The following is a 27,206-nucleotide window of genomic DNA, read 5'->3' as shown; positions in this document are numbered from 1 at the left end:
CACAAGACTGAAACCTGCATGACTTGTCCTTTGCAAGCGAGCCTTGTATCAGAAATTGCCAAATGCACAGCAGTGGAAAAATAAAAAGTTTCACTTGACTGTCCAGCCTTAGTCCTCTGCCCAGTTTGAAGGTCTGTGTTCACCACACATGGTATCTATATACCTGAAGTTTGGGGTCCAGTCCCTTGATCTTTGTTCACCGTAACATGTGCTTCATTTGAAAGTTCTGCTTTCCAGGAGCTTTCTTAGCCTCATACAGTGGTAAAGCACAGCAAAAGGGAAAACACACAAAATATGGCAAACATTTTGGTTTGAGCATGAGATGAGTCATAAGATGTCTGATTTGCTTGAGTCTTGCAAGGGAGAGGAAGCTGGAAAGCCATTGGTCACAGTCCAAAGGAGCCTATCCTGAGACTAATTATGAACCGAGCAACTTTCCCAACATTTGAGTGAAGTAGGGGGCTCCAGCTGCAGACAGACAAGGTGTAATCTGAGGTGAAGATACCCTTCCAAATGTACAGATATAGAGACAGACATTCAAATAAAGATAGGTGGGTGAATTCAACTGTTGTTGCTGATGCTGACACAAACCCGACAGTGCAACACGTTTCCAGTTAAATCTGAGTCCACAAATGTAAGAATTCTTACGTTATGATGATGACAGGCATTTTTTTGTGCTGGCTACAACTTGGGACTACATCATCCGGCAGCTACAGGGCCTCTGGAGGCTGCCCTGTTAATCATTTGCACCTTCACTTCCGACAACGCTATGTAGCGCTCCCATCACGTCCCGTGGGACGCCCAGGCCCATCCCCCGCCCGTCGGAGCAAAGAAGAGTCTGGGCTGTGCCCACCCTTTTGACCTTGAAGTCCAGGATATTGTAACTTTTAAAGGGGTGCCATGGGAAGGAGAAAGCTTTCACTGGCTGTGGCAAAATAGAGGCCGTCCAGTAAGCCTCATTGTTGTTTTGACTTGTATTACCAGCGCTATGGGTGCATAAAATAAAAAGATCCCTACAGTTGAAGCGAGAATTAGTTCATGCCAACAAGACCTGATCGTTGCCCATGGATACCCCAGAAGGGACTGAAGGAACCCTCCTCTACATCAATGTGTTCCCCGTTTGCAGCCCTGGTCAGGCTGTGGGTGGCGATGCATCTTCCTGTGCTGCAATTGGCTCCGCTGTTTCGGATGTGGCCTCATCTTCTTACTTGGGACCATAACCCCCTTTGTAGTGTCTGAAAATCCCAGGGCCACGTTTAAAATCATCTGGCATTATACAGGGGGTTCCAAAAACTCTGACATATTTTGCCAAACCGAATACGGATTTCACTGGCACCAAGCTGAGATCAGACACTGTTGGGGTGACGTATGAAGCCTTGAAGAGGTTACATGTAGCAGTACAGGCCTTCGAAGCTTCGGTAAAATCTACCTTGGACTCATTAGCAGAGAGGCTGCTACATGTGGAAAAGTGTCCTTTAATTGTTTAGACTTGCTGAAAGTATATGCTAATTCAAATGCTAATGCTAGTTTTCACCTGCAGCTAAGGAGCGTTCTATCCCCTCAACTGCTCCTGCCTATTCAGGGTCGTGTAGAGCAACCTTCCACTGATGGTCCCAGGTTTACACCATCTCCTCAAACCATACCCTTATCAACTCTAAATGTAGTATGTAGTGACCAGGAACAGGTAGAGCCCAGATCCCCTGATGACCCATGTTTTCTTGATCTACCCTCTGAAGCTACGCCTTATTTAGTGATAAAGGTCCCTCCCTAAACTCCTTCAATCTTGTCATCGCGCGCATTGCTGTTTTTTAACAAACTACTTACAACTCTATGGGAATAGAGATTCTTTTAATTTGCTGCTACGCTGCTTTGCTGCGGGGGGAGACAGTTAGGCTTACCTGCATTTAAAACGTTTCTATCACCCGCATTTGTCGGGACTTAGCTAGCGGGGGCTCCGGTTCAGCGGCGCTTGGCCGCCATCTTGGAGTGGGTGAGTGAGGCCTGGGACATTGTAGGTGCCATATTGGGTGGGTCAGACGCCTACGAGGCGGTACCCGCGCATTGGAGAGCTTTATAAACTGCTTCTTTACACGGTAAGGCAGACCTTGTCATCGCGCGCATTGCTGTTTTTTAACAAACTACTTACAACTCTATGGGAATAGAGATTCTTTTAATTTGCTGCTACGCTGCTTTGCTGCGGGGGGAGACCGTTAGGCTTACCTGCATTTAAAACGTTTCTATCACCCGCATTTGTCGGGACTTAGCTAGCGGGGGCTCCGGTTCAGCGACGCTTGGCCGCCATCTTGGAGTGGGTGAGTGAGGCCTGGGACATTGTAGGCGCCATATTGGGTGGGTCAGACGCCTACGAGGCGGTACCCGCGCGGCGTAATACTATAAGATCAATGGAGACGCAGGCGCGCAGCGGGCGCGCCGGAGGTGCGCCAGAGGTAAGCCCGTTTGCGCCCGTTCGCGTCCCGGTAGCTCCTGGCTCCAGAGACCCAATGAGGACACATTTAGTATATTCTCGGGAAGAACTGTGTGCTCTGAACCACCACTCGGCCTCACATAAAGATTCTGCCGTGTGGCCACGGTCTATGCCCCCCATTTCCTGTGGCCTTCTGAATGTCCGCTCCCTTGTAAAGCACTATGACGAAATCTTTTTGTTGATTGAGTCAGCTAAACTGGATATCTTATTCCTGACAGAGACCTGGACTACATCAGATAGTGGAGCAGAGTTGGCCTGGGCATGTCCTCCAGGATATTTCATCAGACATATCCCTCGAACTACGGGTAGAGGTGGCGGAGTGGGGTTTATTTGTAAAGACACACTTGCCCTCTCACAGTTTACAGTTAAACAGGTGGTGGGCTTTGAACTCCTGGGATTTTCCTTATTGGCTCAGGGTGGCACAGTTTTTTCTGGTCTTTTGTGTTACAGACCTCCCTCCGGTATAGCCCCTTCTTTTCAGCAATTTATTGACCTTGTGTACAATTTATCCAACTCACACTCCAACTTTATAGTGCTGGGTGATTTTAATTTACGACCATTAGGCCCACAAGACCTAGCCTACAGGGAAATTTGCCAAGCATGCAATAACATACAGCTGGAACAGCTTGTGTAATGTCCCACACATGTGAAGGGGAACATTTTGGACCTGGTCTTTGCTGATAAAAAATTGGTTGCCATTAATGAAGTCCTGGATCAATGCTGGACTGATCATACTCTGATCCTCATGTCTATTTCTGTGGCTGGAGTGCAGCGCAGTGACAGTTCGGCTGGGTATAAATTTAGTAGACAGTGGTCCCGTCTACTAAGGGGGTCAAATTTACCTTCTCTGCTGCCTACAACCTTTGAGGCGCAGGAAACGGTGGATAAAAGCTATACTACCCTGTGTAAACAGATTGTAACATCTCTGGATGTACTGATCCCTTTAAAAAGGGTGAAGAACAAGCCTCGGAGAACCAATGCTTGGTTCACCAGTGATCTCAGCCAACAGAAACTCCGCTGTAAACAGGCAGAGCGTGCTTGGAGGAGAGGGTACGCAGACTCAGATCGTGCACAATACAGACAGGCCCTGCGGGAATACAAAGACCATCTAAAGTTGGCTAAGGCGAAGTTCCTGGAAGATTCTCTGACTAAAGCCACTAATAAATCGCAGACCCTCTTTAAGCTGGTTGACAACTTGGCAAATCCGGCTTCTGCAGCCCCAGTTACCACACCATCTCAGGAGCTGTGTGATTCTTTGGCCTCTGCATTTGAGGAAAAAATCAGACTCATCTTGAGTGGCCTTTCGACTCCGAGCCACGTGGCCCTGATGGAGTCCTCCCCACGGAAACCCCCTCACCCTTCGGGTGTCGAGGAGGTTAAGGGTGAACAACAATTATTATCCTGTTTTCCCACCCCGTCCTTGGAGGAATTCTGCATAGTGGCTAATGGTGTGTCGTCGGGTTCCCCATTGGACCCCCTGCCACATAGGATATGGAAGGCCTTTCAGATAGTTGCTACCTCCGCTGTATACCATCTGCTGTCAGTCTTTGACCTCAGCCACGGTTCCTGATAGCTGGAAGCTTGCAATTGTGACACCGTTGCTAAAAAATGCCTCTGGACCCGCTTTGTCCTGCCAGCTACAGACCCATATCGCTGCTTCCATTCCCTATAAAAATTCTAGAGAAGTTGGTCACAAGAACTTTATCAAACTTCCTGGAATCCAACGCTTGTTTGGATGCTGCCCAGTTTGGTTTCAGGCCGGCGCATGGGACCGAGACCGCCCTGATCACCGTGCTTGACGATCTGCGAACGCGTGTCGATATGGGTAAGGCAGCATTTTTGGTGCTGCTGGACATGTCGGCGGCAATCGACACGGTGGATCACGCTGTCCTGCTGGATCGCCTCAAGGGGGCAGGCGTGGGTGGTCTGGCGCTGGGCTGGCTTGAATCCTACCTGGAAAATAGGCAGCAAGCAGTGGCTTTACCACCTTTTCGGTCAGATACACGTCAGGTGAAGCAGGGTGTACCACAGGGGTCTGCGATCAGCCCGATCCTCTTTAACCTATACCTCCGGCCCCTAATCAGTTTGATAAAATCTTTCGGCATCTCGGTTATCAATTATGCCGATGATACACAACTGATTTTTTCAGTGTATGTCGGAAACAGCAGAATGGCTCCGACTCAACTCACTCCAATTCAATGGGGCAAAGACTGAAGTGCTTCATTGCTCATTGGATCAGCCCTCCCGTACGTTACCAGAAGGTTTCTGGCCAGCTTCTATCTTAGGTACGGTGACAGCGGCGGAGTCGGCCCGTAACCTGGGGATTGTGTTTGAGCCGGGGCTGCAACTAAATGCCTTGGTGAATAAGACCATAGCTACGTGCATGGGCCTCGAGCCCTACGCAAAATCTTGCCGTTGCTCCCCCCACAGGCTCGAATAGAGGTGGTGCGCAGTACTATACTCAGTAGGTTAGACTACTGTAACGCACTACTTCTGGGGGCACCTAAGTCCTTAGTAGGTAGGCTGCAGAGGGTTCAAAACATGGCGGCCAAACTGGCTTTAGATCGACCTCGCTCTGCATCATCTTCAGAAGCTCTGTCTGACCTCCATTGGCTGCCTGTTCAGCAGCGTATTCTCTTTAAAGCTGCCTGTGTTGTGTTCAGAGCGCTGCATGGGCTGGGACCGCTGCCACTTCAACACCTCTTTTCGTGGTACCAGGCTGCTAGACCTCTAAGATCCTCCTCGGCTTTTTTGACCATAGTCCCTAAATTCGTTAGAGTGAGGATGGGTGGTCGTGCCTTTGGTTTTACAGCAGCTAAGCTGTGGAATACTCTCCCTCTGTTGCTCAGGAGTAAGCAAGAATTCCCCTCCTTTAAAAGGGAGCTAAAGACCTATCTCTTTCCAAAGTAATGTAGTGTATCGGATCTGATGACTCACCTATGATCCAGCGCCAGGATACCCTTGGGGTGACAGTTGCGCTCAACAAGAATTTAATAATAATAATAATCTGATAGTGACTTCTAGCTGTAGATTCCTTACCTTTAAATTTCTCAGGCGTCAGGCTGGAGCCGGAAACTTTTGCTTGAGCAATAGCCCTTGCGCGCGCCGTTGGGGGGCTTCATTCGGCTCCGCGTGATGTTGGCGTCTTTAGAGTTGGTTATGACGTTGCGGCCACCTATATAGGCGCCATCCAGGCGCGCAGACCTCAGTTCTTTTCTTTCTGCACCAGTTATGCACCGATCTGGGAGGAGCTACCCCACTGTTGCTTTTTGACAGGCCTTTTCGACTTTTTGTCCACTTCGGAATTTTCTGTTTCTCCATTGTGTGCGAGGATGTCTTTGAGGGAGACTGGGTTTAAACTGTGCGGTGTCTGTCGCGCACGATGTTGGTAACCGACACCCCACCTTGGCTGTCTCTGGTGTCTCGAGCAAGACCATGTCTCAAAGTCATACTCTGACTGTTCGGCTATGGCTCCGAAGGCCTTGCTGGAGCGGGCTATGAAGCTCCTTGCATCCCGGCAGGCGACACCATCCAGTGAGACTCAGTGGAGGTCCTGGTTCCAATAAATAAGCGGAGGTTGTGGGACCGCTCCCGGAGCCCTAAGTTCTCTTCGTCCCACTCAAAGTCATCGGGACACTGGAAAGAGACACGGAAGAAGAAATCCAAGCAGACTTAATCTTCGCCTCGACTGTCCGTCGACGAATGAGGTAAGGAGCGCTGATGCTCTAGGCACGGTTCTGTGGACCCGAAGCTAGGGTTGACTTCGCGCCTCCCTCCCTTTTCCGGGAGCCAGAGCGTACCCGCTAAAGTAAAGATTTTTACAAGGCCATGCACCATGTATTTCAGCAGGACGACCCTTCTGGCCCTGTGGGGTCGGAAGGGGCCCCATTGGATTCGACTCGGTCTGCTTCGGCTACTGCACCAGTGGGGCCTCAGGGATCCGATCCTGGATCCAGGACGGCACTCGTCATGCCATTGCGATCTTCCCTGACATCGGACCCAGCCCCATCCTTATCCCAGACGACACGGGGTTGGAATGGCATCGCTTACGTCGATTGAACCCTGAGGTACTATGTTGTCCCCTGAACATCTTGATTATTTTTTAGGCTTGGGAAAGAATTTGGAGGGGTCTATGGACTCTTTAGAAAACCAGGAAGTTTCTGTAGACTGGTATGGGCAACTTGGGGAGGCCAGTGGACTCTTCCCTAGATACTGGCATGCTCTCTCTGCCAGCTGTGGCTATGGAGGAGGGGCCATGGTGGTCAAGAGAGCAGCCGAGGTCCTCGGACTGGAATTGCCCTGTGCAGGTCGGAACGAATCTCCTTATGAAGTGCTTCAGCCTGAGGCTTCCACCTCTGAACCCCTTTTGCCCTTCAATGAGGCACTTACTGATGTCCTCCTAGGCACGTGGTCCAAGCCTAGTACAGGGGCTCCTATGAATAGGACCATCGCACGCCACCATCCCCCGGCTCCGGGTGACCCAAACTTCCTCTGCCAACACCCCACCCCTGAAAGCTTGCTATTGCAGGCTTCTACCACCAGGGGCGCGTTCCCTCTCCGCTCCTCTGGAAAAAGAATCCAAGAGGCTGGATTTACTAGGGAAGAAGATGTTTTCTTCCTCCAGCAAGGCATTGCGTTTGGTGAATACTGCATGCTTATTGGGCTGTTTCTCCTACTCCTTTTCGGAGACAGTTGCGCAAGTGCTGCCACAAGTCCTGTAGGAGGCCTGGGCAGTGCTCGCTAGAGTGGTTAAGGACTGGAGAGATGCAGATAAATTCACCATAAGGTGTGGCCTTGACACGACTGACTCTTTGGGCAGAGCGATTTCATCAACAGTGGCCTTCCTGCGCTACGCCTGGCTTAGAACAACTGGCTTCTCTGGCAATGTCCAGGCAAACTTGACGGACGTGCCGTTAAATGGATCCCATCTTTTTGGGGAGAAGGCCCTTGTGGTGTTCAAGGACTCTCAAGCTATGGGCAGATCCTTGGGCCTCTCTTCTACACCTCGTGGTAAGTCTAGCTTTCACCCCTTTCATGGCAATGAAACGGGTTTCCAGCTGCGCCAGCTCTATCGCAGCCACCGTCCTGCGCAGGCTTCCCAAGTTGTGCGGGACGTGGACGCAGTTCATTGCAACCAAGGAATGCAAGGCAGTAGTTGTCTGCCATCCTGCCCTCAGTAGCCTCAGCATCCAGGCACTTCTAGTCTGACACTGCAAGACCACACCACTCCAGTTGGTGGGAGAATCCATCACCATCTCGCCCACTGGAGGTCCATAACATCGGACAAGTGGGTCTTGCAGATATTCAGGAGGGCTATTCTCTGCCTTTCCTTTCTTTCCCTTCTCCCATTTTGCCAAATCAAGAACAGCTGGCGAAGGATCATTTAAAATTGTTCCAAGAGGAAGTTACAGCTCTCCTGGCCAAGAGAGCTATAGAGAAGGTCCTGGATTCAGAAGTAGGCAGTGGCTGTTATTCCCGCTACTTTCTGATTCCGAAAAAGAACAAAGGGGTGCGGCCCATTTTAGATCTTCGGACCATCAATCTCTTCCTCAAGGAGAAGATCAAGTTGCTTACTTTAGCTCAGGTCTTGTCTGCCCTAGACCAAGATGACTGGATGGGAGCGTTGGACCAGCAGGATGTGTATTTTCACATCCCCATCCTGCTGGGCCACAGGCATTACCTGCGGTTCAAGGTAGGTCTTGAGCACTTTCAGTATACGGTGTTCTCCTTCGGCCTTACTAGTGCCTCTCAGGGTGTTCACCAAGATGATGGTGGTAGTCGCAGCTCATCTGCGCAGGTTAGGGGTGTCAGTCTTCCCCCTACCTCGACGACTGGCTGTTGGAGTCCTCGCCCCAGGCTGTCGTCTCCCACCTTCAGACTACGGCGAACCTTCGGTGATTCTTATGCATTCTCTGGGGTTCTCTATAAAAGTGCCGTAGTCATACCTGACTCCTCAGACTCTCCCTTTCATCGGGGCTGGTCTGGACACAGTGCAGTTTTGGGCCTATCCTCCTGAGCAACGAGTCCAGAATATTCTGGCCTCATGGCCTCCTGCATCCTATTGGTAAAGCATGCCAGGTGGCTTATGCGGAATCTGCAGTGAAATCTGAAGTTCCAGTGGGCACAGTATCAAGGAAATCTCACCGATGTGGTCCTGATCTCGGAAGGAACTGGGAGAGATCTGGAATGGTGGTTGACTAACTGCGATTGGGTCAACTGAAGCCCCTCTCCCTTACCCATTCAGATCTCACATTAGTGACGATGTGTCACTTCCTGGATGGGGCAGCGATCTGGGAGAGGTGGAGATCAACAGGGGACACTGGTCTCTGGTGTAATTGGGGCTCCATATCGACTTGTTGGAGCTTCGAGTGATTCGATTGGCATTGAAGGCATTTCTTCCCTCTTTCAAGGCAAAGTTAGTGCAGGTGTTCACGGATAAAACCACCGCATGTGGTAATGCAAGAAGCAGGGCTGGGTGGGGTCATAGACCCTTTAGAGGTCCTGCGTTTCTGGACATGGCTGGAACAGCAGGGCATAACACTGGTGGTTCAACACCTGGCTGGTTCTCCGAACACCAGGGCGGACTAACTCAGCCGCCGATGCCTAGCGGATCACGAATGGCATCTCAAGTCAGAAGTGGGGAGAACCTTGGTTAGATCTGTCCTTCTCAAAAGAGAATGCTCGGTGTCCGCAATACTTACAGCTGATCATCAAGACAGCTTTTCTAAGGGCGATTACATCTTCCCGGCGCGTGAGTGAGTTGCAGGCGCCATCTTGTACGCCTCCCTATATGATGTCCTTTCCAAATAAAGTGGTGCTTCGCACCTGTGCTTAGCACCTGTGCTTCACTCTTGCCGAAGGTGGTGACTCCATTCCATCTGGGTCAGTCTATCGTGCATCCCACTAAGGAAGAGGAGCATCTCCACCATCTGTACACAAAAAGAGAATTGTCGTTCTATCATAACCGTACAAAAGAGTTCCAGGTAGACCACCTACTCTTTGTGGGGTACGTGGGAGCTAAGAAGGGGCGGGCAGTGCAGAAAAGGCCCATTTTTCGCGGGGTCATTTTCTGCTTTAAGATCTGCTATACCCTGGCTAAGACGCAGTCCCCTGAGGGATTAAGGGCCCTTTCCACCAGGGGAAAGGCTGCGACCTAAGGCCTTGGCTCAAGGTGTCCCATTCCTGAACATCTGCCAGGCAGCAACGTGGGCATCTTTGCACACGTTTGCCAAGCACTGCTGCCTGGACAGTCCTGTCCGCAGGTACGGGCATTTTACTTGTTCGGTCCTGCAGGACTTCCTAGTGTAAGGTATTAGTCTGCAGCCCACCACCAGGATGGTATGGCTTGAGTATCTAATTCAAAGGTAAGAAATCTGTCTCTATCAAATGAACAAGTTACTTACCTTTGGTAATGCATTATCTGGTAGAGTCTCTATCTAGCTGCAGATTCCTTACAGGCCCACCCATGCCGCCTCGCTTTGTGGACTGATTTTGTCAGGGCTAGGGTTACTCCCCTTTTCAGGGCCCTAGTTTTGCTAATGTTTACGTCAGTTACTTCATGGCTCTGCGCTTTTGGTGTAGAAGAAAACGAAGAGTACTGACGTCCGCGCGTGTCTGGTGCCTGTATAGGTGAAAGTGACATCCTAACAGATGCTAATGACAACGTCACACAGAGCCGAATTGAGGCACCCGACGGTGAGTGCAAGGGGTATTGCTAGAGCAAAAGATTCCGAATCCAGTCTGATGCCTTGGAAATTCAGAGGTAAGGAATCTGCTGCTAGATAATCTCTACCAGATAATGCGTTACTGAAGGTAATTAACTTGTTCTTTACAGAGTCTTGGGAGTCTTTATGAAACAAAGCATTGATTTGGGTGGGTTAAAGAATGGGGTCACATGGGCTGCTTTTTAGTGACATTAAGATGGTGAAAAGAGTGAGCTGGGTGGGTAGAAGCTCTAAAAAAAAGTTCCCAGGAGAATGTGTGTTTTTGAGTTTAAGTTCACCGTCTCTAGTGAAGTCAATTTTACAATGCCTGGGGAACCACCCATCTCCCCTCATCACAGCACCGTTTTGCAACTTGGCTATTTTTACCGTCCCTTGCCCCTTGTTGCCTGCCCTAGTGTTCCATTAAGATCCTGTCTCTCAGAATCCACTCTAGCCCATACCAGTCTGCAATCGTTTTTCACCTTTAGAGAAACTAGACGGGTAGATTGACTCTCCTCAAATTCCGTAAATGTAATTTTAGTGGAAGGCTCAACACAAAGTTCTGATGTTGGGATAATCCATGCCTTTTCTGTTAGTAATATGTCAAACTGTTTCACCAATATTTTGGAAGCTAAGGCTTCAAAAGTTAGTGTTCTTTTTTTGGAACATGGCGGTCCTGCACTGTAGTATTGACAACTCAGACTGGCTCACTTTTGTATGTAAATTTCACATCCTGTGTGCCCAGGAGACATGGACAGGTGAATCCCTTCACCTCAATGGCTATAAGTCTTTCAACCAACCTGCGGTGGCATCCAGTGCTGGTAGAGCAAAAGGTGGGTTGTGTATCTATATCTCGAATTACCTTTCTTCTCCCAATATTACTACCTGCTCTACCACTAGTGTTTACCAAATACTCATAGTGGCCTTATCACATAAACTTAATTGCATTCTGGTTAATTTTTATAATAATGCAATTAATAAGGAAATCAGCTGGATAGCGATCTTATGTCCCTGTGCCGCATCAGAAAGAATTAGTTTATCATTGTTTGGGGTGGTGATTTTAATGCTCTCCTGTGCCCCTTCCTTCAAAGAAGGCATGTGGCCTGATAGACACTCAAGGCCTTGACCAGACGCATCTTATCCATACTGATTATGGTGATAAAGTGAATAAGATGATATATAATCACAACCTTGCCTTAGCTAATTAATTATGCTCCCCTGCAGTTCCTAGGTGCCCGAAAGATGTTCAGATTTGCAGGCAAGCATATAGATCGGCAGGAAAGGAAAAAGACTTTAAAGGCTGATCCCTGGGAGGCTTTGATAGAAGCTATTTCAACCAGAGATAGCACAGCTTTTTGGCGCAATGTGAACTCCCCCTCATGAAAGATGAAGCGGCACCCCGTTTGGAGATTGTCATCACTAAAGTGGAATGGGTAGCCCATTTTGCTAACCTTTATTCTAATCCTCATCAGCGATCGGTCCACCAGTTATCTAATTCATCTATTGTTTTGGAGGATCCTGCAATTAATCCTAGGTTTACCCTTGACAAAGTGAGTAGGGTTATTATGATTAGCAAGGGTGGCAAGGCTCCCCACCCAGATGGAATTCCTGTTGATCTTTTTAAGGAAAATATTGGATTACGGGGACCTATGTTAGCTATGTTGCTAGAAGCATGTGGCAGTGCAGGCTTTTTGATCACTCGGTCCGAATCTTTAATTAGTCCGATTAACAATAAAGGTGACCACTTAAACTGATTTTTGCTGCCGTCCGAACTCCCTACTTGACTCCCTGGTTAAGGTTGTTGGCAGGATTATATTGGAAAAACTTTAGGAGGATTTGGCGGAAAGCAATGAGTTACTATCAGACACTCAGTATGGTTTTTGTAAATGTTTATGAAATGTAGATCAGTGCCTGAACGTAAATCTGTTAATTGGAAAATACACATTTGGTAGGAAAGGTCATTTATTTTTGGCCTGTGCGGACCGATGAAGTGTATTTGACTGCATCTTTCATGAATAGCTGTGGTCCATTTTAAAAGAACTAGGAGTAGATAACTCTATAATAAATTTTTTACGGGATCTGTACACAGGCAGTAGAGCAAGAGTCTGATATGGCGTAAGGGGTGAATGCATGCCATCTTTTGTCGTGGAGGGGGGGGGGGGGTAGGCAGGGGTGTGACATTGCCCCCTTCTTGTTTACCCTTTAAATTAGCAACTTGGGCAACGTTTTGGCTAAAGGGTGCAAGGACCTCTTCCAAATAGGACAGCGACCAGTCCTAGCCCTCCTCTACGTGAACAATGCCATACTTATGGCCTGTACCCCCATGGCCCTAATACATTTTTTGATGTCCTTTTTGGAATTCGTGCAGGATTTGGGCCTAACCACAAATCTGAGCAAGGCATTTGTAATGAAATTTGGAAAGGGCTTCATAAGTCGGGACTTTGTCAATAACACTAAACTTAGTTTTACCCTTTCATTTTCATAACTAGGGGTCATGTCATCAGAGCGGGTCATGGAAGGTTGCTTATTAATGCATGGAAATGTTACTTTGTAAAATCAACTACTGCATTGACTACGTTTGCACACAAACTCGGCAATAAGCCGGTTAATGAAATACTGACTATATATATATATAAGCCCGAGTGTATATCAACTGCATTATATGGGGCAGAGCTATGGGGATTGCGCGATATGACTTCCTTACATATTGTAGAGAATTTGATTTTTAGATCTCTTCTGTCAGTGCCTCTGAGCTTATCGTCCCAGGCTTGACATTCAGAATTGGGAATGCAGTTCCTGCGAGCTTATTGCCTGCCTGCTACTTACTATTGATTCACTTTATTGTCACTCGTTTGTTTGCTTCTTATTTGGTCTTCTACCTTTGTTTGTCCCTCCTCTTTCGCACAGCTTCTTTACCATGCTTTTGATTGGCTAAGTTGTATCCTTTTGCTTCATATTTAGAGAACTACGTTTGTTATTTTTCATTCTGCACTTTATGCAAATTGCATATCTTTTCTTGCGCTCTCCGTTTTTGTACTCTCCACCTACAGTATCCTCCTCCCAACCTGTATTGCTCCCTTACCAGCTTGTCTGTAAAAGCACAGTAACAGGGGTATTTGTTAGGGGGTGCGGGGAGATAGCTAAAAGCAGACTTTGATTGTTTAGCCTGCTGCATTCCACATTTGCATGAAAGCTCAAAGTTTGATACGCAAAAGCTTTTATGGTGTTGAGGGGGGCACGGGGGGAAAGTCAGTTTGCTGCAGTCACTCAGCTGGTGTAGAAGGCACAAGGTGTACTCAGCATGACACTTCTTCTGAAGATCCGTAAATCTGCTCCTTGGGCTATGTTAGTGGAGCAAATGGCTGATTTCTGTGGGAAGTAAGTTAGGCTGTGGCAAACAGTTCTCTATACACTCCTGACACTTCCCTATTCTTTTTAGGTTTCATGTAAGTGAATGTGCTGTCTCTTGCGAGACATTGCATGTAATGGGCGACCTCTAAGCCTACTAACAGAAAACAATTTGTCGGCTTCATTGTCACTTTAATTTTCTTGCTTCTTATTGGTCAGCTGCCGTGGGCTTGCTTCCTCTGTGTGTTTGCCCCTCCCCTGGCACATGGGCGCATTACTTTTTGTGTTCTTCCACTCTTCATTATTATTTTTTTTTTTTAAACGCTACTTTTTTTTTGTGTATAAGAACTCTATTGGAGTGCATCCTTTTTAGCTAGCTCCCTCATGTACTTTCCCACATCAGTGTTTCTTTACCCCACCCACCATCCCCTGGGTGCCTGTTTTGCCCCATCCATTGCCCATGTTGCCCCATCTGCTGTCAGTGTTACCCCTGACCCTCCCTCTGTGGTCCTTATTACCCCACCTTCCAGCCCTCCCTCCGTTGTTTGTGTTGGCGCTCCAACCTACCCTCCCTCCGTTGTCTCTTGCCAAATCCCACACTGCATAACAAAACAAGCATTTACAATGCAATGGTCTCGGCATTGTTAAAGTTAGAGCTATTGGCATTGCTCATGACATTATTTTTGTTTGTTTTTGTTTTAAAAACATTTAAAGAAACGGCATTGTTATTTTCAATGTCAATAGCTTAATCGCTCTCAAATGCGAGACCTATTGCATTTGCACCCACACACACAAAGCCACCCACACACACAGAGCCACCCACACAGAGCCACCTACACAGAGCTATTCACATAGAGCTACCTGCACACAAATAGAGCCACCCACACAGAGCCACCTACACACACACACACACACAGAGTTACCCACCCACAGACAGAGCCACCCACGCATAGAGCCACCTACCAAAAAAGCCACCCACACAGAGGCGCACACACACACACACACACACAGCCTACCACACACACACACACACACACACAGCCTACCACACACACACACACAGATCTTAGAGTGGCTATTGAGGAAATCATGGACTAAAGACGTGAAAGACTAAAGGCAAAAGCAGCACAGGTTGCGGTGACGCTCCTCCCAGACGGGAAACAACCTTTACAACGCAACTATTACATCGCACTACACTTACAAAGCAGGCATTACAACGGAACATCCTTTACAACGCATGGCACTACAACGCATACCATTACAACGCATACCATTACAACGCATGACACTACATCGCATGTCACTACAACACAGGCATTACAACGCATACCATTACAATGCATACCATTGGAGTTAGAATAGTAATTTTTAACCCCTACACTATCCAACACTTACCCTACTGAGGGACATCTGTGTCACTGCCCCATGGCAGCAGCTCTAAAAGAAAAGAGCGGAAGTGAAAGCACAGCGAGGCCAACAAAGGGAGGGGCAGGGTTGCTTAATGGATCGGGGAGGAGATGGGGGGGGGGGGCTATTCTTTCACTGAGCACAACTACAACTGTGCCTTGGCTGGGGTTTACGTCGAATGACGCGGCTCGGGAGCAAACACAAACAATCCTCACAAAGGTACCTTTCTGTGCACTACCACCGCCATGTACATTTGTAGCCACATCATTGACACCGCAACCAACTCTCGGTCTGGTCAGCAACAGGAAATGCATCAGAGAGCACGGAACGTTAAATAAAAAAAATGCATACAACACGTTAATAAAATGATCGTAATCTCCCCCAAAAAACATTAAGTTAAAGACACTAGTACTAAATGCATTCCACGCGCAAGTGAAAGGCATGCAATAGTTAAAAAAAAAGTGTGAGGAAAAAAACTCAGCACAGTTTGGCTCCTGCAGCACACTAAGCTAAGCATGGATTTTAAGTTTGCGTGTCACGCCCTTAATTAAATCGGTTACGCCCCTTTGAGAACCCCCTCCCCCTTCAGTTTTGAAGCTCTGGTGCTCTGGCATAAGCAGATGCTGCCGAGATCTATGTTATGTGTAACCTGCGGGTCACAGTGTTGAATCTTTGTTCGATAGGGAATCGTTTCTTGGAGCTTTGAATACCTAATGGTGCTCAAATCCTTAGCACTTACTTTCGACTTCAGAAGCCTGAAAGGCTGAGACAACTTTTCGGGGAGAGCGACCTATCTGCTGGTAACAAATCTAGCGCTTCATGGAGCGCTCCACTCCAGTTCTCGCTGAGCTGTCTTATCAGCACTCTCCAAAGTGCTCATATCAGGCGATCCTGTTCCTCTTTCTTTCTTACCAGGACATGACCGAGCAATAACCAACTCCACTCTGCCACTCGAGAAGCCGACATTGATGACACAGGCAAGCGCCTGGAAATTGACTCAATCTGCTTTAGGTGGACTGCACTGTTGGACACAACATGCCAGATAAAGCCTCCAGGAATGAATGCAACAGCCTGGTGAAGCCTCTTGAACTACAGCAGTGGCTTTAATCATGGGGATCTGTCTGGCAAAGATCTTCTTCTGCCAGAAGATGTGGGTGCCAGGGGCCTTTCTTGGCTTAGAAAAGGGGTGACTGTGTGTGGGTCAACCACCTAAAAAATGTGGGGGTCTTTTTGCGGATGACCTCCAGACACCTCCTCATGTGGTCCCTGCCATCCAGTTTTGCCATCAGCACATCCCTTTCAGCTTTGGGAGTTTTAGGGGTTGCTTTGCTGTAATATGTTTTTTTATTACTTGTTTTCAATTGCATGGTTGATAATTTTCTTCTCCTTTAACTGTAGTATTTTTTTTTTGGGGGGGGGGCATTTGTTGGCAATGCAGCTCACATCTGAAACAATTTTGTATGATTGGCTATTTTCATCTTGAGCCTCCAGTGGGGCATTTGGGCGCCTTGAAAATATTTTGGTTGAGGGTGGACGCTGCCACTACTGTTTCTGGCCTGCATTTGGCTGGGGGCTCCATTGTTTGAGCTCTTTCGGGTTGTGAGGGATGCGATCTGTGCTGGGGAATCAATTATTGGTCTGGTTGTCCAGCCCATCTCTTTTCCTGGAGCTCGGGGGTCCTACTGGGGTGGGATACTTCCTGCATGGTTGTTTTAGATTATTATCTGAGCGGGTCTGAAGAACCAACATGTTGGTGGCCCTTCAGACTACCAGGGAGAGCTCTGATTTGGTTTCTGGGGATGTTGGGAGGACCTGGGCAAGAGTCAGATATTGAGCTCTGCGTCGGGGTGGTTAGGATGAATATGTCTATCTCTGAGTACTCTGTAAGGGGGGGACATTAATATATGCCAGGAACTGTAACTTGCTGTTTGTTGAAGTAGTTGCTTGGCAGCCATTCATTTTACAGTTTTGCAAAATGTTCTTGTTCATAGATACGGCGAGAGATGTTTATCACCAACAAATGAATTCAGCCTCGGGTCAGTTCCTGTGTTGGCTGGTTGATGCTTGGGGCTCCACGCGGCACTTCCGGGGCCCCATTCTTATGTTACAGTGCCACAAAGTTATAAAATCCGAAGGACAGCTCAGCTATAGAGCGCGTTTCTTCAGTGGAATGTGACCTGCAGATCACGCTGTCGAATAGCTGCAAGTCCACTGCGGCCTGTCATCCTTCCAAGGTTGAAAAACGTAGTATTACCCAGCTAGATATTAATAACTTTCTAAGAGACGGTAAATGAAGGGCAGAATTCAAATAAATCACCCCCTCCCCCTCCAGACACACACACATACAGGTGCAGCTTGGGTGATGACCATAATACAACATTCAGGGTAGACCCTGAAAGTGCCAAGAGCGAGTTAAACGAGGCAAAGCGCATTTCAAAGAAGTAAACACAAGTGTCTGTACGCGCGTAAAAAAGCCGTATGTGGACTCCGGCCGCCAGGCAGGTGGACGACAAGCTGGCATCTGTAAGAGCGGCCCCTCTGCTATCACAGCTCGGCGAAGTGCGAGACTTGCCTCTATCATCAGATAAACGGAGATTAGAAACCTTTGTGGGGTTTCCTCATTAAAGCCCGGGGTGCCGGGGGCGGAGGGACCGGGGGCGGTCAGCTGCAGCCTTGACAGACATGCGGCAGCGCCGGGCCACTTCAGTCCCACCCCTCTCAGTCTCCTTCCTTCCGAGTGAGACTGACCTTCCCCCAGCCCTACCCGCCCATTTCCACCAGATTTCGTTGTTGGCATGGGGTGTTTGGATTCATACTGATAGCTGAGATAAAAGAGTCTGTGACTGACAGATAGCCCGTCTTTGCAGATGTGACGCACTAGATTAAAGAGACATAAGGTGGAATCGACTACGCCGTCTTGGTATTCGCCTCCCCACCCCCTATATTCGAAGCACTGACAGGCCGCATGTTTCTAAATAAACATGACGTTTGGCTCCGGCACCTATTGTTGAACAAAATAAGCACGGTGTACAGCGCGACATCCAGCCAGTCCATAAACACAATGCCAAATGTAAAATTGGAAGACCCTGAAAGTAAATTGTTATTAGCTAAAAGGTCAAGGTAGGTTTTCGAAGTAAGAAATCCAAAAGACCAACAGACAGCTATGAATTGCAGCTATATCTAGTTGTATCACATCTTGTAACTTTGAGGGGGAGAGAAATGGTATAAAGGCGTCTATTCTTGTCAGTTTTTTTTATCAACCCCTATAGCTACCTACGTGTTGTTTTCTGCCTGCAACATATAGTTTATTGTCTAAAGTCCTTATGCTTCCCAACATCTGGATGGAATACATCATTGCAGTTTGTCAAGTGGATTTTCCCACAAAAGTTCTCTCTAGAGCGGTTTCCCCAAACTTTGTACCCCAGAATCGGAGTCCCCGCGTGAAAAAAACAGCAAATGCTGTCTCGGTTCAACTCATTTGAATTTTGAAACTTAGCAGCATTCAAGCGCGTGCAAATACGTACAAGTTCAGATTGTAAGCAAACATGTAGGAGTGAATTGACTCAAATACTCCTTTCGGCGCCTACTGACTGGTAGATGAACAAATACATGTGCGTAGTAAGGCACATGTATTTGTTGTATTCTGCGTTACCCTCTGCAGCTGGGGTGGGCGGGGCAAATGAAGCTGGCGCACGAGCCCTCCCAAATACTTTCACTGGCTAGGACGTGTCAAAGCAAAACGAAAGCAGCATAACGCGAAGGAACAATTATAACTGAACTCTCTCCCCCCACGGACCACTGGACATCTCGAGTTCTTTAAAAAAACAGAAAAGGGAATGTCGTTGTTTTCGGTTCACCCCACCACCATCCCCCTGTCTCCTCCCCAGAACACGGACACTAATGTCTCGAGCTCCCCCTCCCCGTCTGCGGAGTACACAGTGTCAGACACGAGTCTGCGGAGAGCCCCACCCGCAGGATAAGGCAGAAGTGATAATTGGGCCCCGCGAGCCCCTCGGCTGAAGAATGCCCCGCATTGTGCTCAGCGATAAGTCTCTAACGGGACAGAAGGTTGTTTATACTCAGATATCATTGTGTCCAGGTACGCAAATCGCTCGAAACATCCATCATTTAAAACCAAATTAAGTATATATATATATACAGTAAATATGATTTGCTTCAAACTGCTGAAGTGCTGGCAGTGACGAGCAAAAGGCAAGCACACCACCGCCTTTCTCCGAGGCGAGCAGAAATGCCTCGGAGAAACGCAGTGTCCTTTTCGGATTCGGGGGCGTGTTTGTCTTTTCTCTCCTCCAGCCATTGGCTGGAGGAGAGAATGAGACTTTCTTTAAAAAACACGCCCCCCCATCCGAAAAGGACGGGGCCTAATCGGAGTGACTGACCTCTTCTCCAGTGGCTGGCCAGCATTTACGAGGCCAGCCAATGGAGAACAGGGGAGAAGAGTGGCGGGTTCAAGCCCCTCTTCTCCAAGTCATAAAATCTCCGACTTCCGGTTCTGCCTTTCGGCAGACCGGTAGTCCTCGACCTAAAAAGTGCTATGATGCGGACATCGCTATTCAAGTCGTAGCTTTTCCCCCCCATATGCCCTCCCTCATTGAGCTTGTTACACTCTCACCATTCCCCTGTTGTCTGTTGTCCTCCCGATCCGTCATAACAAAGTACTTATTTTCTTATTTCTGGTAGCTGCTTCCAAAAAGTTGTTTGATTGGGAGTCTGATTCCATCCTCAATACTTTTGACTTCCACAGGACATTTGGTAGGAAGGGAGTGAAGTGTGTCTCCCTAAATCCAGTCTACTTGCCACCCGCCATCATAAATGCTACCTTGTAAATTTGTCTGTACATAGTCTCATTACACTTTTGGTCTGCGTAATAAAAAATAGAGATTCATCATTAATGGTTTACCAAATGAGCTCTAGCTTGCTACTGCTGTCAGCAGCAAGTAACTCCCCCAGTCGTCTTGTTGTTTTGTTGTATTCTTATACTACTTATTTTGTTTTTTCTGTCCTGAACCTAGAACACAAAATGCTGTCCACAAAAATGTGTGGTCTGCTATTCATGTATGACCTATCACCATTCCCTATAGAAACGACAGACTGATTGGCTCTAGCAGTACTTTGTTTGTTGATGGGGGCATATGGAATTTAGATGTTTTTTGTAATAATGTACATATTTGTAACTATTATTAGAAAAAGTACAGTTTTACGAGAATGTTGTTTTGTCCACTTTGCAGTGATCTTTGTATGGACTGTGCCTTGCAACTTGAGACCTGCCCATTATGCCGACAGGACATAAAGACTCGGATCAGACTGATTTCTCACATTTCATGACACCTGTGAAGACATTTACGGACCAATGTGTGATGAGTGGAAGGCTAACTGGAAGACGTTTCTCCATCCAAATGAGTGTTTGTCGTTGTAAAAGCAACAGTAGGATTCAGTTGCAGACCTGCTCTTTGAACAAGATGGTGTGCACCTTTTTATGTGAAGAATTCTGGGGTATGAGCGAGGTGGTGCAGTTGTAATGAGCAGGGACACCTCACTGTGAGCCGTTTTTTTTGGTCACAAGGCAATCCCAGTGTGAAGGAGCTGCTTGGCATGAGAATTCTAGCCAGGTTTGTGCTTATGCCCAGCATGGGTGGATCAATTTAGGCCTTCCAGAAGAGGACCTTTACAAATTGAGAATGTTGAAAGCATAAATGGCGTAGTCCTGTTTTTTTTGCGCCAAAACAATGCACATGTAGAAAATAGGGTAATATTTCACTCAGATGAAAAAAGGGACCCAAATGGGACCAAACGTGATTTATAGCGCCAAGGAAAATACTTTTTAATTTATTGAAGATCTAGAACAGTAATGCTGCAGAAAATCACTGTCGTAATTAGTTACTCATGTTCAACCGTTGTTTCATTTTGCTAAAAATAATGCCGCTGTTTGTGCTTGTCCGTTTTCCAGAAGGGGCAAATGACTGTAAAACATTTGGCTAAGACTGAAGTTACACAATTCATTATTGTTTCTTGCTACCTCCAATCAGACTGGGCTAGGTGATGTGCAGTACTCCATCCGGTAGAGCATTCAGAGAAGAATTTGCACTATAGAGTCTGATATTTTTACATGGTACACCAGAGTGGCTGAAACAGTCCATATTCTAACTCGTGGGCAACTTTCTGGCAAAATAACATAGCTACTTAAGCAGAAGTAAGAATGTATACTGCTCTACTTGACATTCAAAATGATTGGTTATGGTTGTAAAGCAAACTTATACTTGTCTAAATTAGCCTTTTGTCAGAATTGAAGCCTTTTATTTTTGACGGACTATAGAAAATAGTAGTGACATCTAGCGACATTACCTGGTTAGAGTAGCTTTCCTGCTGGTCAGAGATTTTGTTCCTACTATGTACAGAACGCGGATTAGAGTCCATGTAAAGGCACCTACTAAATGTACATTATATTGTACGGCAAAGGACCTAAAAGTCTGAAATGCAAAAATGTACAGATCGTAAACTTTTGATAACGTTGATTCCAAAGAACATTCTATTATTTTGTTTTTTAATGACTAAAAATGGAGTATTCACAATGTTCTCCTTTTCTAGTACATGCATTTTATTAATTGAAACCAATTTAATACAACGTTTTACTGATGCAGGGGAAGTTCTGCCCTAATTGTAATAATGCTAGGCTGGGCACAGTCTACTGCGGGTATTTTTATTGTATTTTTATTACCATCAGTTGTCCATTTTGTTTTTTTAATCAGTATTGTTTTGCAAGCTATGTACATTTTGAACTATATTCTCTGAAATTATGGGCTGGATTACAGCAAATGTATTAATATTGTTTTAAAAAATACAACTCATTTGAATACAAACCATTTTTGTTTAAGAACCTTGTTGAAAACCTTCGATTAATTTTGCCCATATTGGAGTACAAGACCTGGAAAAAATAATCATCCAGCATAAACTCTAGTTTCTCTGCCACCTAAGCATCAATTTTATATGCTCCGCTTTTGGTTTGCCCGCAACCACGTTGTGTCCCGAAAAAAGCGCTATCCTCTCACAATTGCCTGTCAAGACTAAAGCATATACCATGCTCTTGTTTACCTAACCTCCAGCGTGACTGAATGAATACCCTTGAATGCAGATGCCAGTCCGAAGACAGTACTGCGCCTCCTGCTCTGGTCGATTTGTCTTTCCACTTGAAAGATGGATTGAAAACGTAAGTGCATGCTGCAGGGAATATGAAACTCGTATGTTGCAGTTTTAAGTCCAAGCAACCGTGGTTACCCTTCAGTTTGATTAAACTGGTCCCTTTGAGAAGGGTAGCATGTGTAATTAAATGGTCCATAAGAAGTTTGTGTTCCTGCTATAAAAATGGTTTGATTTTTTTTTTTTCTTTTCTTTTTTTTACAACTATTTTTATATCTTATCTTGCATGCCAGCTTCCTCCCTGTTATTTATAACTGAAGCATGAAAGACTGCAGGGTGCTGCTTGTCATGGGAGATCAGTATAGTCTCCCAACCCATAGGGAAGACAAAGATGGAGACTGTATCCCCTCTATAGTTACTGGAAGAGAGAGGCACAATATGGAATCATCAGTGCGATGGAGTAGTGAAAATCTGGTAGGCATGTCACCCCAACCCCAAAGAAGACCATATCCTCTCTCCTCTTTTTCACTTTTGCAGGCACTATAAACTATAACCATTTTAACATAAGTGCGTTGACCGGTGATAGGATACCTTTAGCATACCTGCAGAAAGTGGGCCATATTGTAGGCCTTTCTCAAAAGAAGTAGTTTGCCAAAAACAGAGGATGATTATCAAACATAAGCTAGCCTATCTGCTCAAGTGGTGCCTCGTTGGGTAGTAGCTGAAATCGATAACAGGAAAAGACAGTATGGGGATTAGAATTGTGCAAGCATTGAGATTTGTAAGCTATCATATCACAGTAAAGGACACTATGAGCATGCTGAAAAGTGAATATGAAACCATTGAAACCGGAAAGAAGTTCTTATAGGTTTAGTCAACTAAGGTGAAGAAACTGTGAACAAAATCTCCAGTTGTGCAAAAGGATTGGAAAAAAGCTGCACATACCATACAGAGAGAGTTTTCTGAACTTAAATCATTTCAGTTACAGCAAGAGCTTGGTAAGCAAAAGCAATGTTCAACTTATGCTTTGCACGGAGTAGGAAAACTTGGCAGACAATACCAAGCCTAATGCTTTACAATCTGTATTTTGTCCTTTGAAGTCAAGGGAAGAGTGGGACTCTGCAGGAATCAAACCTGCACAGAAATGACAGGATTTCAGTAAGCTACCACACTAATGTAGGAAGCTGGCTCTCTATATAGTGGCAAAAACAACAGTTGATGGACAGAATGCAGAACAATGTCATACATTCACCCCAGTACAGAGATCTGGGCCTAAATCCATCGTTTTTTTGCTCGCCATGCCATTCCAGTTTGAACCCAGCCATATGCAAACCAGTCTTGACCCTGTGCCTCATGGGAACAGTCCAGCCCGAACTGCCAAGCCAGGTCATCTCTGGACTGGAACCAAGCAACCTAGGACCGGTTTCTGGCTCTTTTGTTTTCTCGCGCTAAGTGCGCCAGGTATGCCCGGACGTGGGTCCTGGGCTCACTGTGCCACTGGAATCAAGCTATCCTGACTGAAGAGGGGTGAAACCCCGAAACTGGTCCTAGGATGCTTGTTTTCGGTCCAGGGAGGACCTGGCTTGGCAGTTCGGGCTGAACTGTTCCCATGAGGCACAGGGTCAAGATTGATTTGCATATGGCCAGGTCTAACCTGGGGTGGCATGGTGAGCAAAAGAATGATGGATTTAACCCAGATCTCTTGACTGGGGGTGAATGTTTAGATTTGTTCTGCATTCCGTCCATCCATTGTCTCTTTTGCTTTCTCTCTATATAGTGGACCAAATCGAGGTACACTATGTAGAGAGTCCAGGCAACCCCTATTGGTTTACTGAAGCAAAAATGATAACACTAAATGCTCTCTTTTATTGTAGTGTGTGTGTGAGAAGTTTAGGCTTATCGGATGGTAGTGCTAAGCATTTGTTGTACTCACAAAGGCAATAAATGAGACCCACTCAAGAATAAATCTGAGACCAATTTAGGAAAAGAAATAATTTTTTATGTACATTTTGACACCAAGAACTTCGTTTACAAGGAAGTACTTTTTTAAATATTGATTTTTGCAGGTAAGGAAAATGGTTACTTAAATGCGTCTTTGCACAACAATGCTTTTCAATGGGAACAAAGGCACATATTGCATTGAATTATTTACGTCAGTTACTGGTTATGTTTGTGTCGGACCAAGGTCCAAAGTACAGCTGGCAGTTTCCCAATATCTGCTCTGGGGGCACTCTGGTGCAGAGGTGCTGGTTGAGTTGGTAAATTTGCATTCTATGCTGGTGGAAAGAGGGAGAGCACCTAAAAACAGGTCTTAGAGGGGGACTTGGAAACAAGTCCAGGACTTCCCACTGGGGGGCTCAGGTCACACAGGTCTTGCGAGCAAGAGGGCATAGCAGTTTCGTTGGTACCCAGGCTGGGGCACTTGGGTGCTGAGTAGACAGGTTGGTTGGGCTCTGTGCTTCAAAGGACCCAGGCTTGGTTAAGTCCCCAGTTCAATTTTTTTAAAATTATCCTAGACAGGCCTGTAAAAAATATACTGCTAAAAAAATATATAACTTTCTAAAAAAGGTCCCAACTGATCTAATACCATGTTTGAGACAGAGGGTAATAGCCAAGCGCTCAATCTGGGACCCTACAAGAATCTTAAGTTGGCCCAACTTAAGGACCTCTGTAAAGCATTGAACCTTGCCATGGGGTCTAAACCTACTAAGGCTCATCTCCATAGCCTGCTTGCTGAGCGTGATAGAGCCTTGGCAATGGAAGAAACCCCTAATAGATCAGGGCATGGCAATATCAGTGAGGATGATTAAACCTCAGATTCCCCAGCTGACATCACCCCTTCTGGGAGTATCTCTGGTAGTACCCCAGATGACATAGAAGAGAAAGATCCTGTTCTTTAAAACCTAGCTAGGAGACTAGCTCTAGAAGCTAAAATCGTAGCCATAGAAGAAGAAAGAGTGGAGATGTGCCTAGGACCCATCTCTGGTGGCATCAAAATTTAAAATAGGGAGAAAGATGAAGCCTTTGACCCTAAAAGCCCCAAAGCCCCAAAGGGATTGTCCCCAAATATGTAGAAGGTGATGATATCAAGTGGTTTACAGCCTTTGAGAGGGCTTGTAGGAAGAGGAAATTCAACCAGAAGAATTGCTGCTCTCTACTCTGGGAGATGTTTTCAGGAAAGTGCAGGGATAGACTTATGACACTTAATGAGACAGATGCTAAGCCCTATGACCTCATGATGGATACCCTGATTGAGGGCTTTGGACTCACCACTAAGGAGTTTAAAATTAGGTACAAAGAGATTCGCAAAACCTCGAGTCAGACCTGGGTAGATTTTGTTGACTTCTCAGTCAAAACACTAGGTGGCTGGTTAAAAGGTAACAAGGTGCAAGACTATGATAGGCTATATAATCTTATCAAAGAGCATCTGTTGAGTAAATGTGTTTCCCAACAATTGCATCAGTTCTTGGTGGACCTAGGTTCAGTCTCTCCCCAAGAGCTGGTAAAGAAGGCTGACCATTGGGTCAAGACTAGGGTGTCTAAAAAGTCTCATTAAGGGAGTGACCAAAATAAAGGGGTTGCTAAGCCTCCCCAAGGGTAATGTGGTGAACACTCTAAAGATAAAAGCAAAGAGTCTTCTAAAGCCCCCCAAGAACCTGTTCAGGATGGTGGGCCTGAGATAATACACAGACAAAGGGTGGGTACCAGGGTAAGAACGGAGACCATAAGAAGGCTTGGTGCTTTAATTGCAGAGCCATTGGGCACCGAACTGGAGACCCTATCTGTCCCAAAAAGGCATCCACAAGTGCACCCCCAGTTACCACTGGTGTGGCGAATCCTCTCAAATGGGATCCTTGGTGTGCCCTGACCAGGTCTTAGAGCACACTGAAGCCACTTTAGTCTCAGAGGGTGGGGTGTATGTAGCTTACCTGGCTGTCTGGCCCAGTAATCTGGAAAAATACAGACAACAGCCATGCATTAATGGTGTTCGAGTGGAAGCACTGAGAAATGCAGGTGCAAGTGCCACCATGGCGACTGAAAAACTGGTATCTCCAGAACAGTACCTGACTGGACAAACTTATCCAGCCACCATTGCTCATAATGTGACCAAGGATCTTTCTATGGCTATGGTGTCCTTGGATTGGGGAAGGGGTTGCTGGCCAAAAGAAGGTGGTAGTGTCCCCTGCAATTCCTGTTGAATGTCTGCTAGGGAATGATCTGGAGTCCTCATGAACTGAAGTAGAGTGAAGATCCCATGCAGCCATGCTGGGAATCCCCAAAACGGTGTGCGTAAAAGCCTGAGCACAGAGCAAAGTCCGGGGTGAAAAAGAGGAGTTGGATTCTGGAATAATGGCCCAACACTCCAAGAGAAAAGGTAAGAAGTCTGGGAAACCAACTTCTGAACAGTTACAAGTTCAGCTCCCTCTCCTCAAGACCTATCAGCCCCAGAGGGAACTGAGCCACAGGAACCTGGGCCTTTCACGGAAGAGCTCTTATGCCCAGTGAGTTTCTCTAGGGAAGAGCTGTGCCAAGGACAAAGGACCTGTCGTACTCTTGAAAGCCTGATACAGCAAGCTGCTGCATAGGAACAGGGAGATGTTAATGGCTCCCACAGGATCTATTGGGAGGAGGGACTAATGTATACTGAGGCCAGAGACCCCAAGCCTGTTGCCACTAGGAGAGATAGTGCCTCAGCAATACAAAACGTTTTCTCTCTCATTGGCCCATGTCATACCCCTAGCTGGTCATCTTGTCCAGAGCAAAACTTTGAGTAGACTAGTCACCCATGTCTACTGGCCAAATATGTCCCGGAAGGTGAAGGAGTTTTGTAATCCTTTGTTGCCTCTCAAGCCAGGGGCAAGACAGGTAACCACCCAAAGGCCCCCTTAATTACACTTCCAAGGGTGAAGGGGGAGGTCCCTTTTTAAAATTAGGGGTTGATGTTGTTGGCCCCCTGGACTTTCCAACAGCACCAGGGAACAGATTCATACTGGTGGTCATGGATCATGCCACCAGGTACCCTGAAGCTATACCCCTATGCTCCTGCCGTTTGCCAGAGCCTTAAGTATTTTTACAAGAGTCGGTTTCCCTAAGGAGGTGGTGTCATA

General features: G+C 46.7%; 2 protein-coding genes across 3 annotated transcripts in view; both read left to right on the top strand.

The window, feature by feature from the left end:
• RSPRY1 (ring finger and SPRY domain containing 1) overlaps positions 1-21,821 on the top strand; it is a 171,679-nt gene extending 149,858 nt beyond the window's left edge. For both annotated transcript variants that reach the window (XM_085637997.1, XM_085637998.1), the window contains exon 15: positions 20,193-21,821. In XM_085637997.1, coding sequence (XP_085494123.1) covers positions 20,193-20,289 — 97 coding nt within the window. In that variant the 3' untranslated portion in view covers positions 20,290-21,821. The remainder of the gene's footprint in view (positions 1-20,192) is intronic.
• Positions 21,822-22,148: 327 nt separating this feature from the next.
• ARL2BP (ARF like GTPase 2 binding protein) overlaps positions 22,149-27,206 on the top strand; it is a 411,377-nt gene continuing 406,319 nt past the window's right edge. Inside the window, exon 1 of the mRNA XM_085638000.1 lies at positions 22,149-22,168. The gene's annotated coding sequence lies outside the window, so the exon portion shown is untranslated. The remainder of the gene's footprint in view (positions 22,169-27,206) is intronic.

This window comes from Triturus cristatus, chromosome 12, assembly GCF_964204655.1.
Source record: "Triturus cristatus chromosome 12, aTriCri1.1, whole genome shotgun sequence".
Taxonomy (NCBI): Eukaryota; Metazoa; Chordata; class Amphibia; order Caudata; family Salamandridae; genus Triturus; species Triturus cristatus.
The sequence above is the reverse complement of the archived record's forward strand: the minus strand, read 5'-3'. Positions and strand labels throughout refer to the sequence as shown.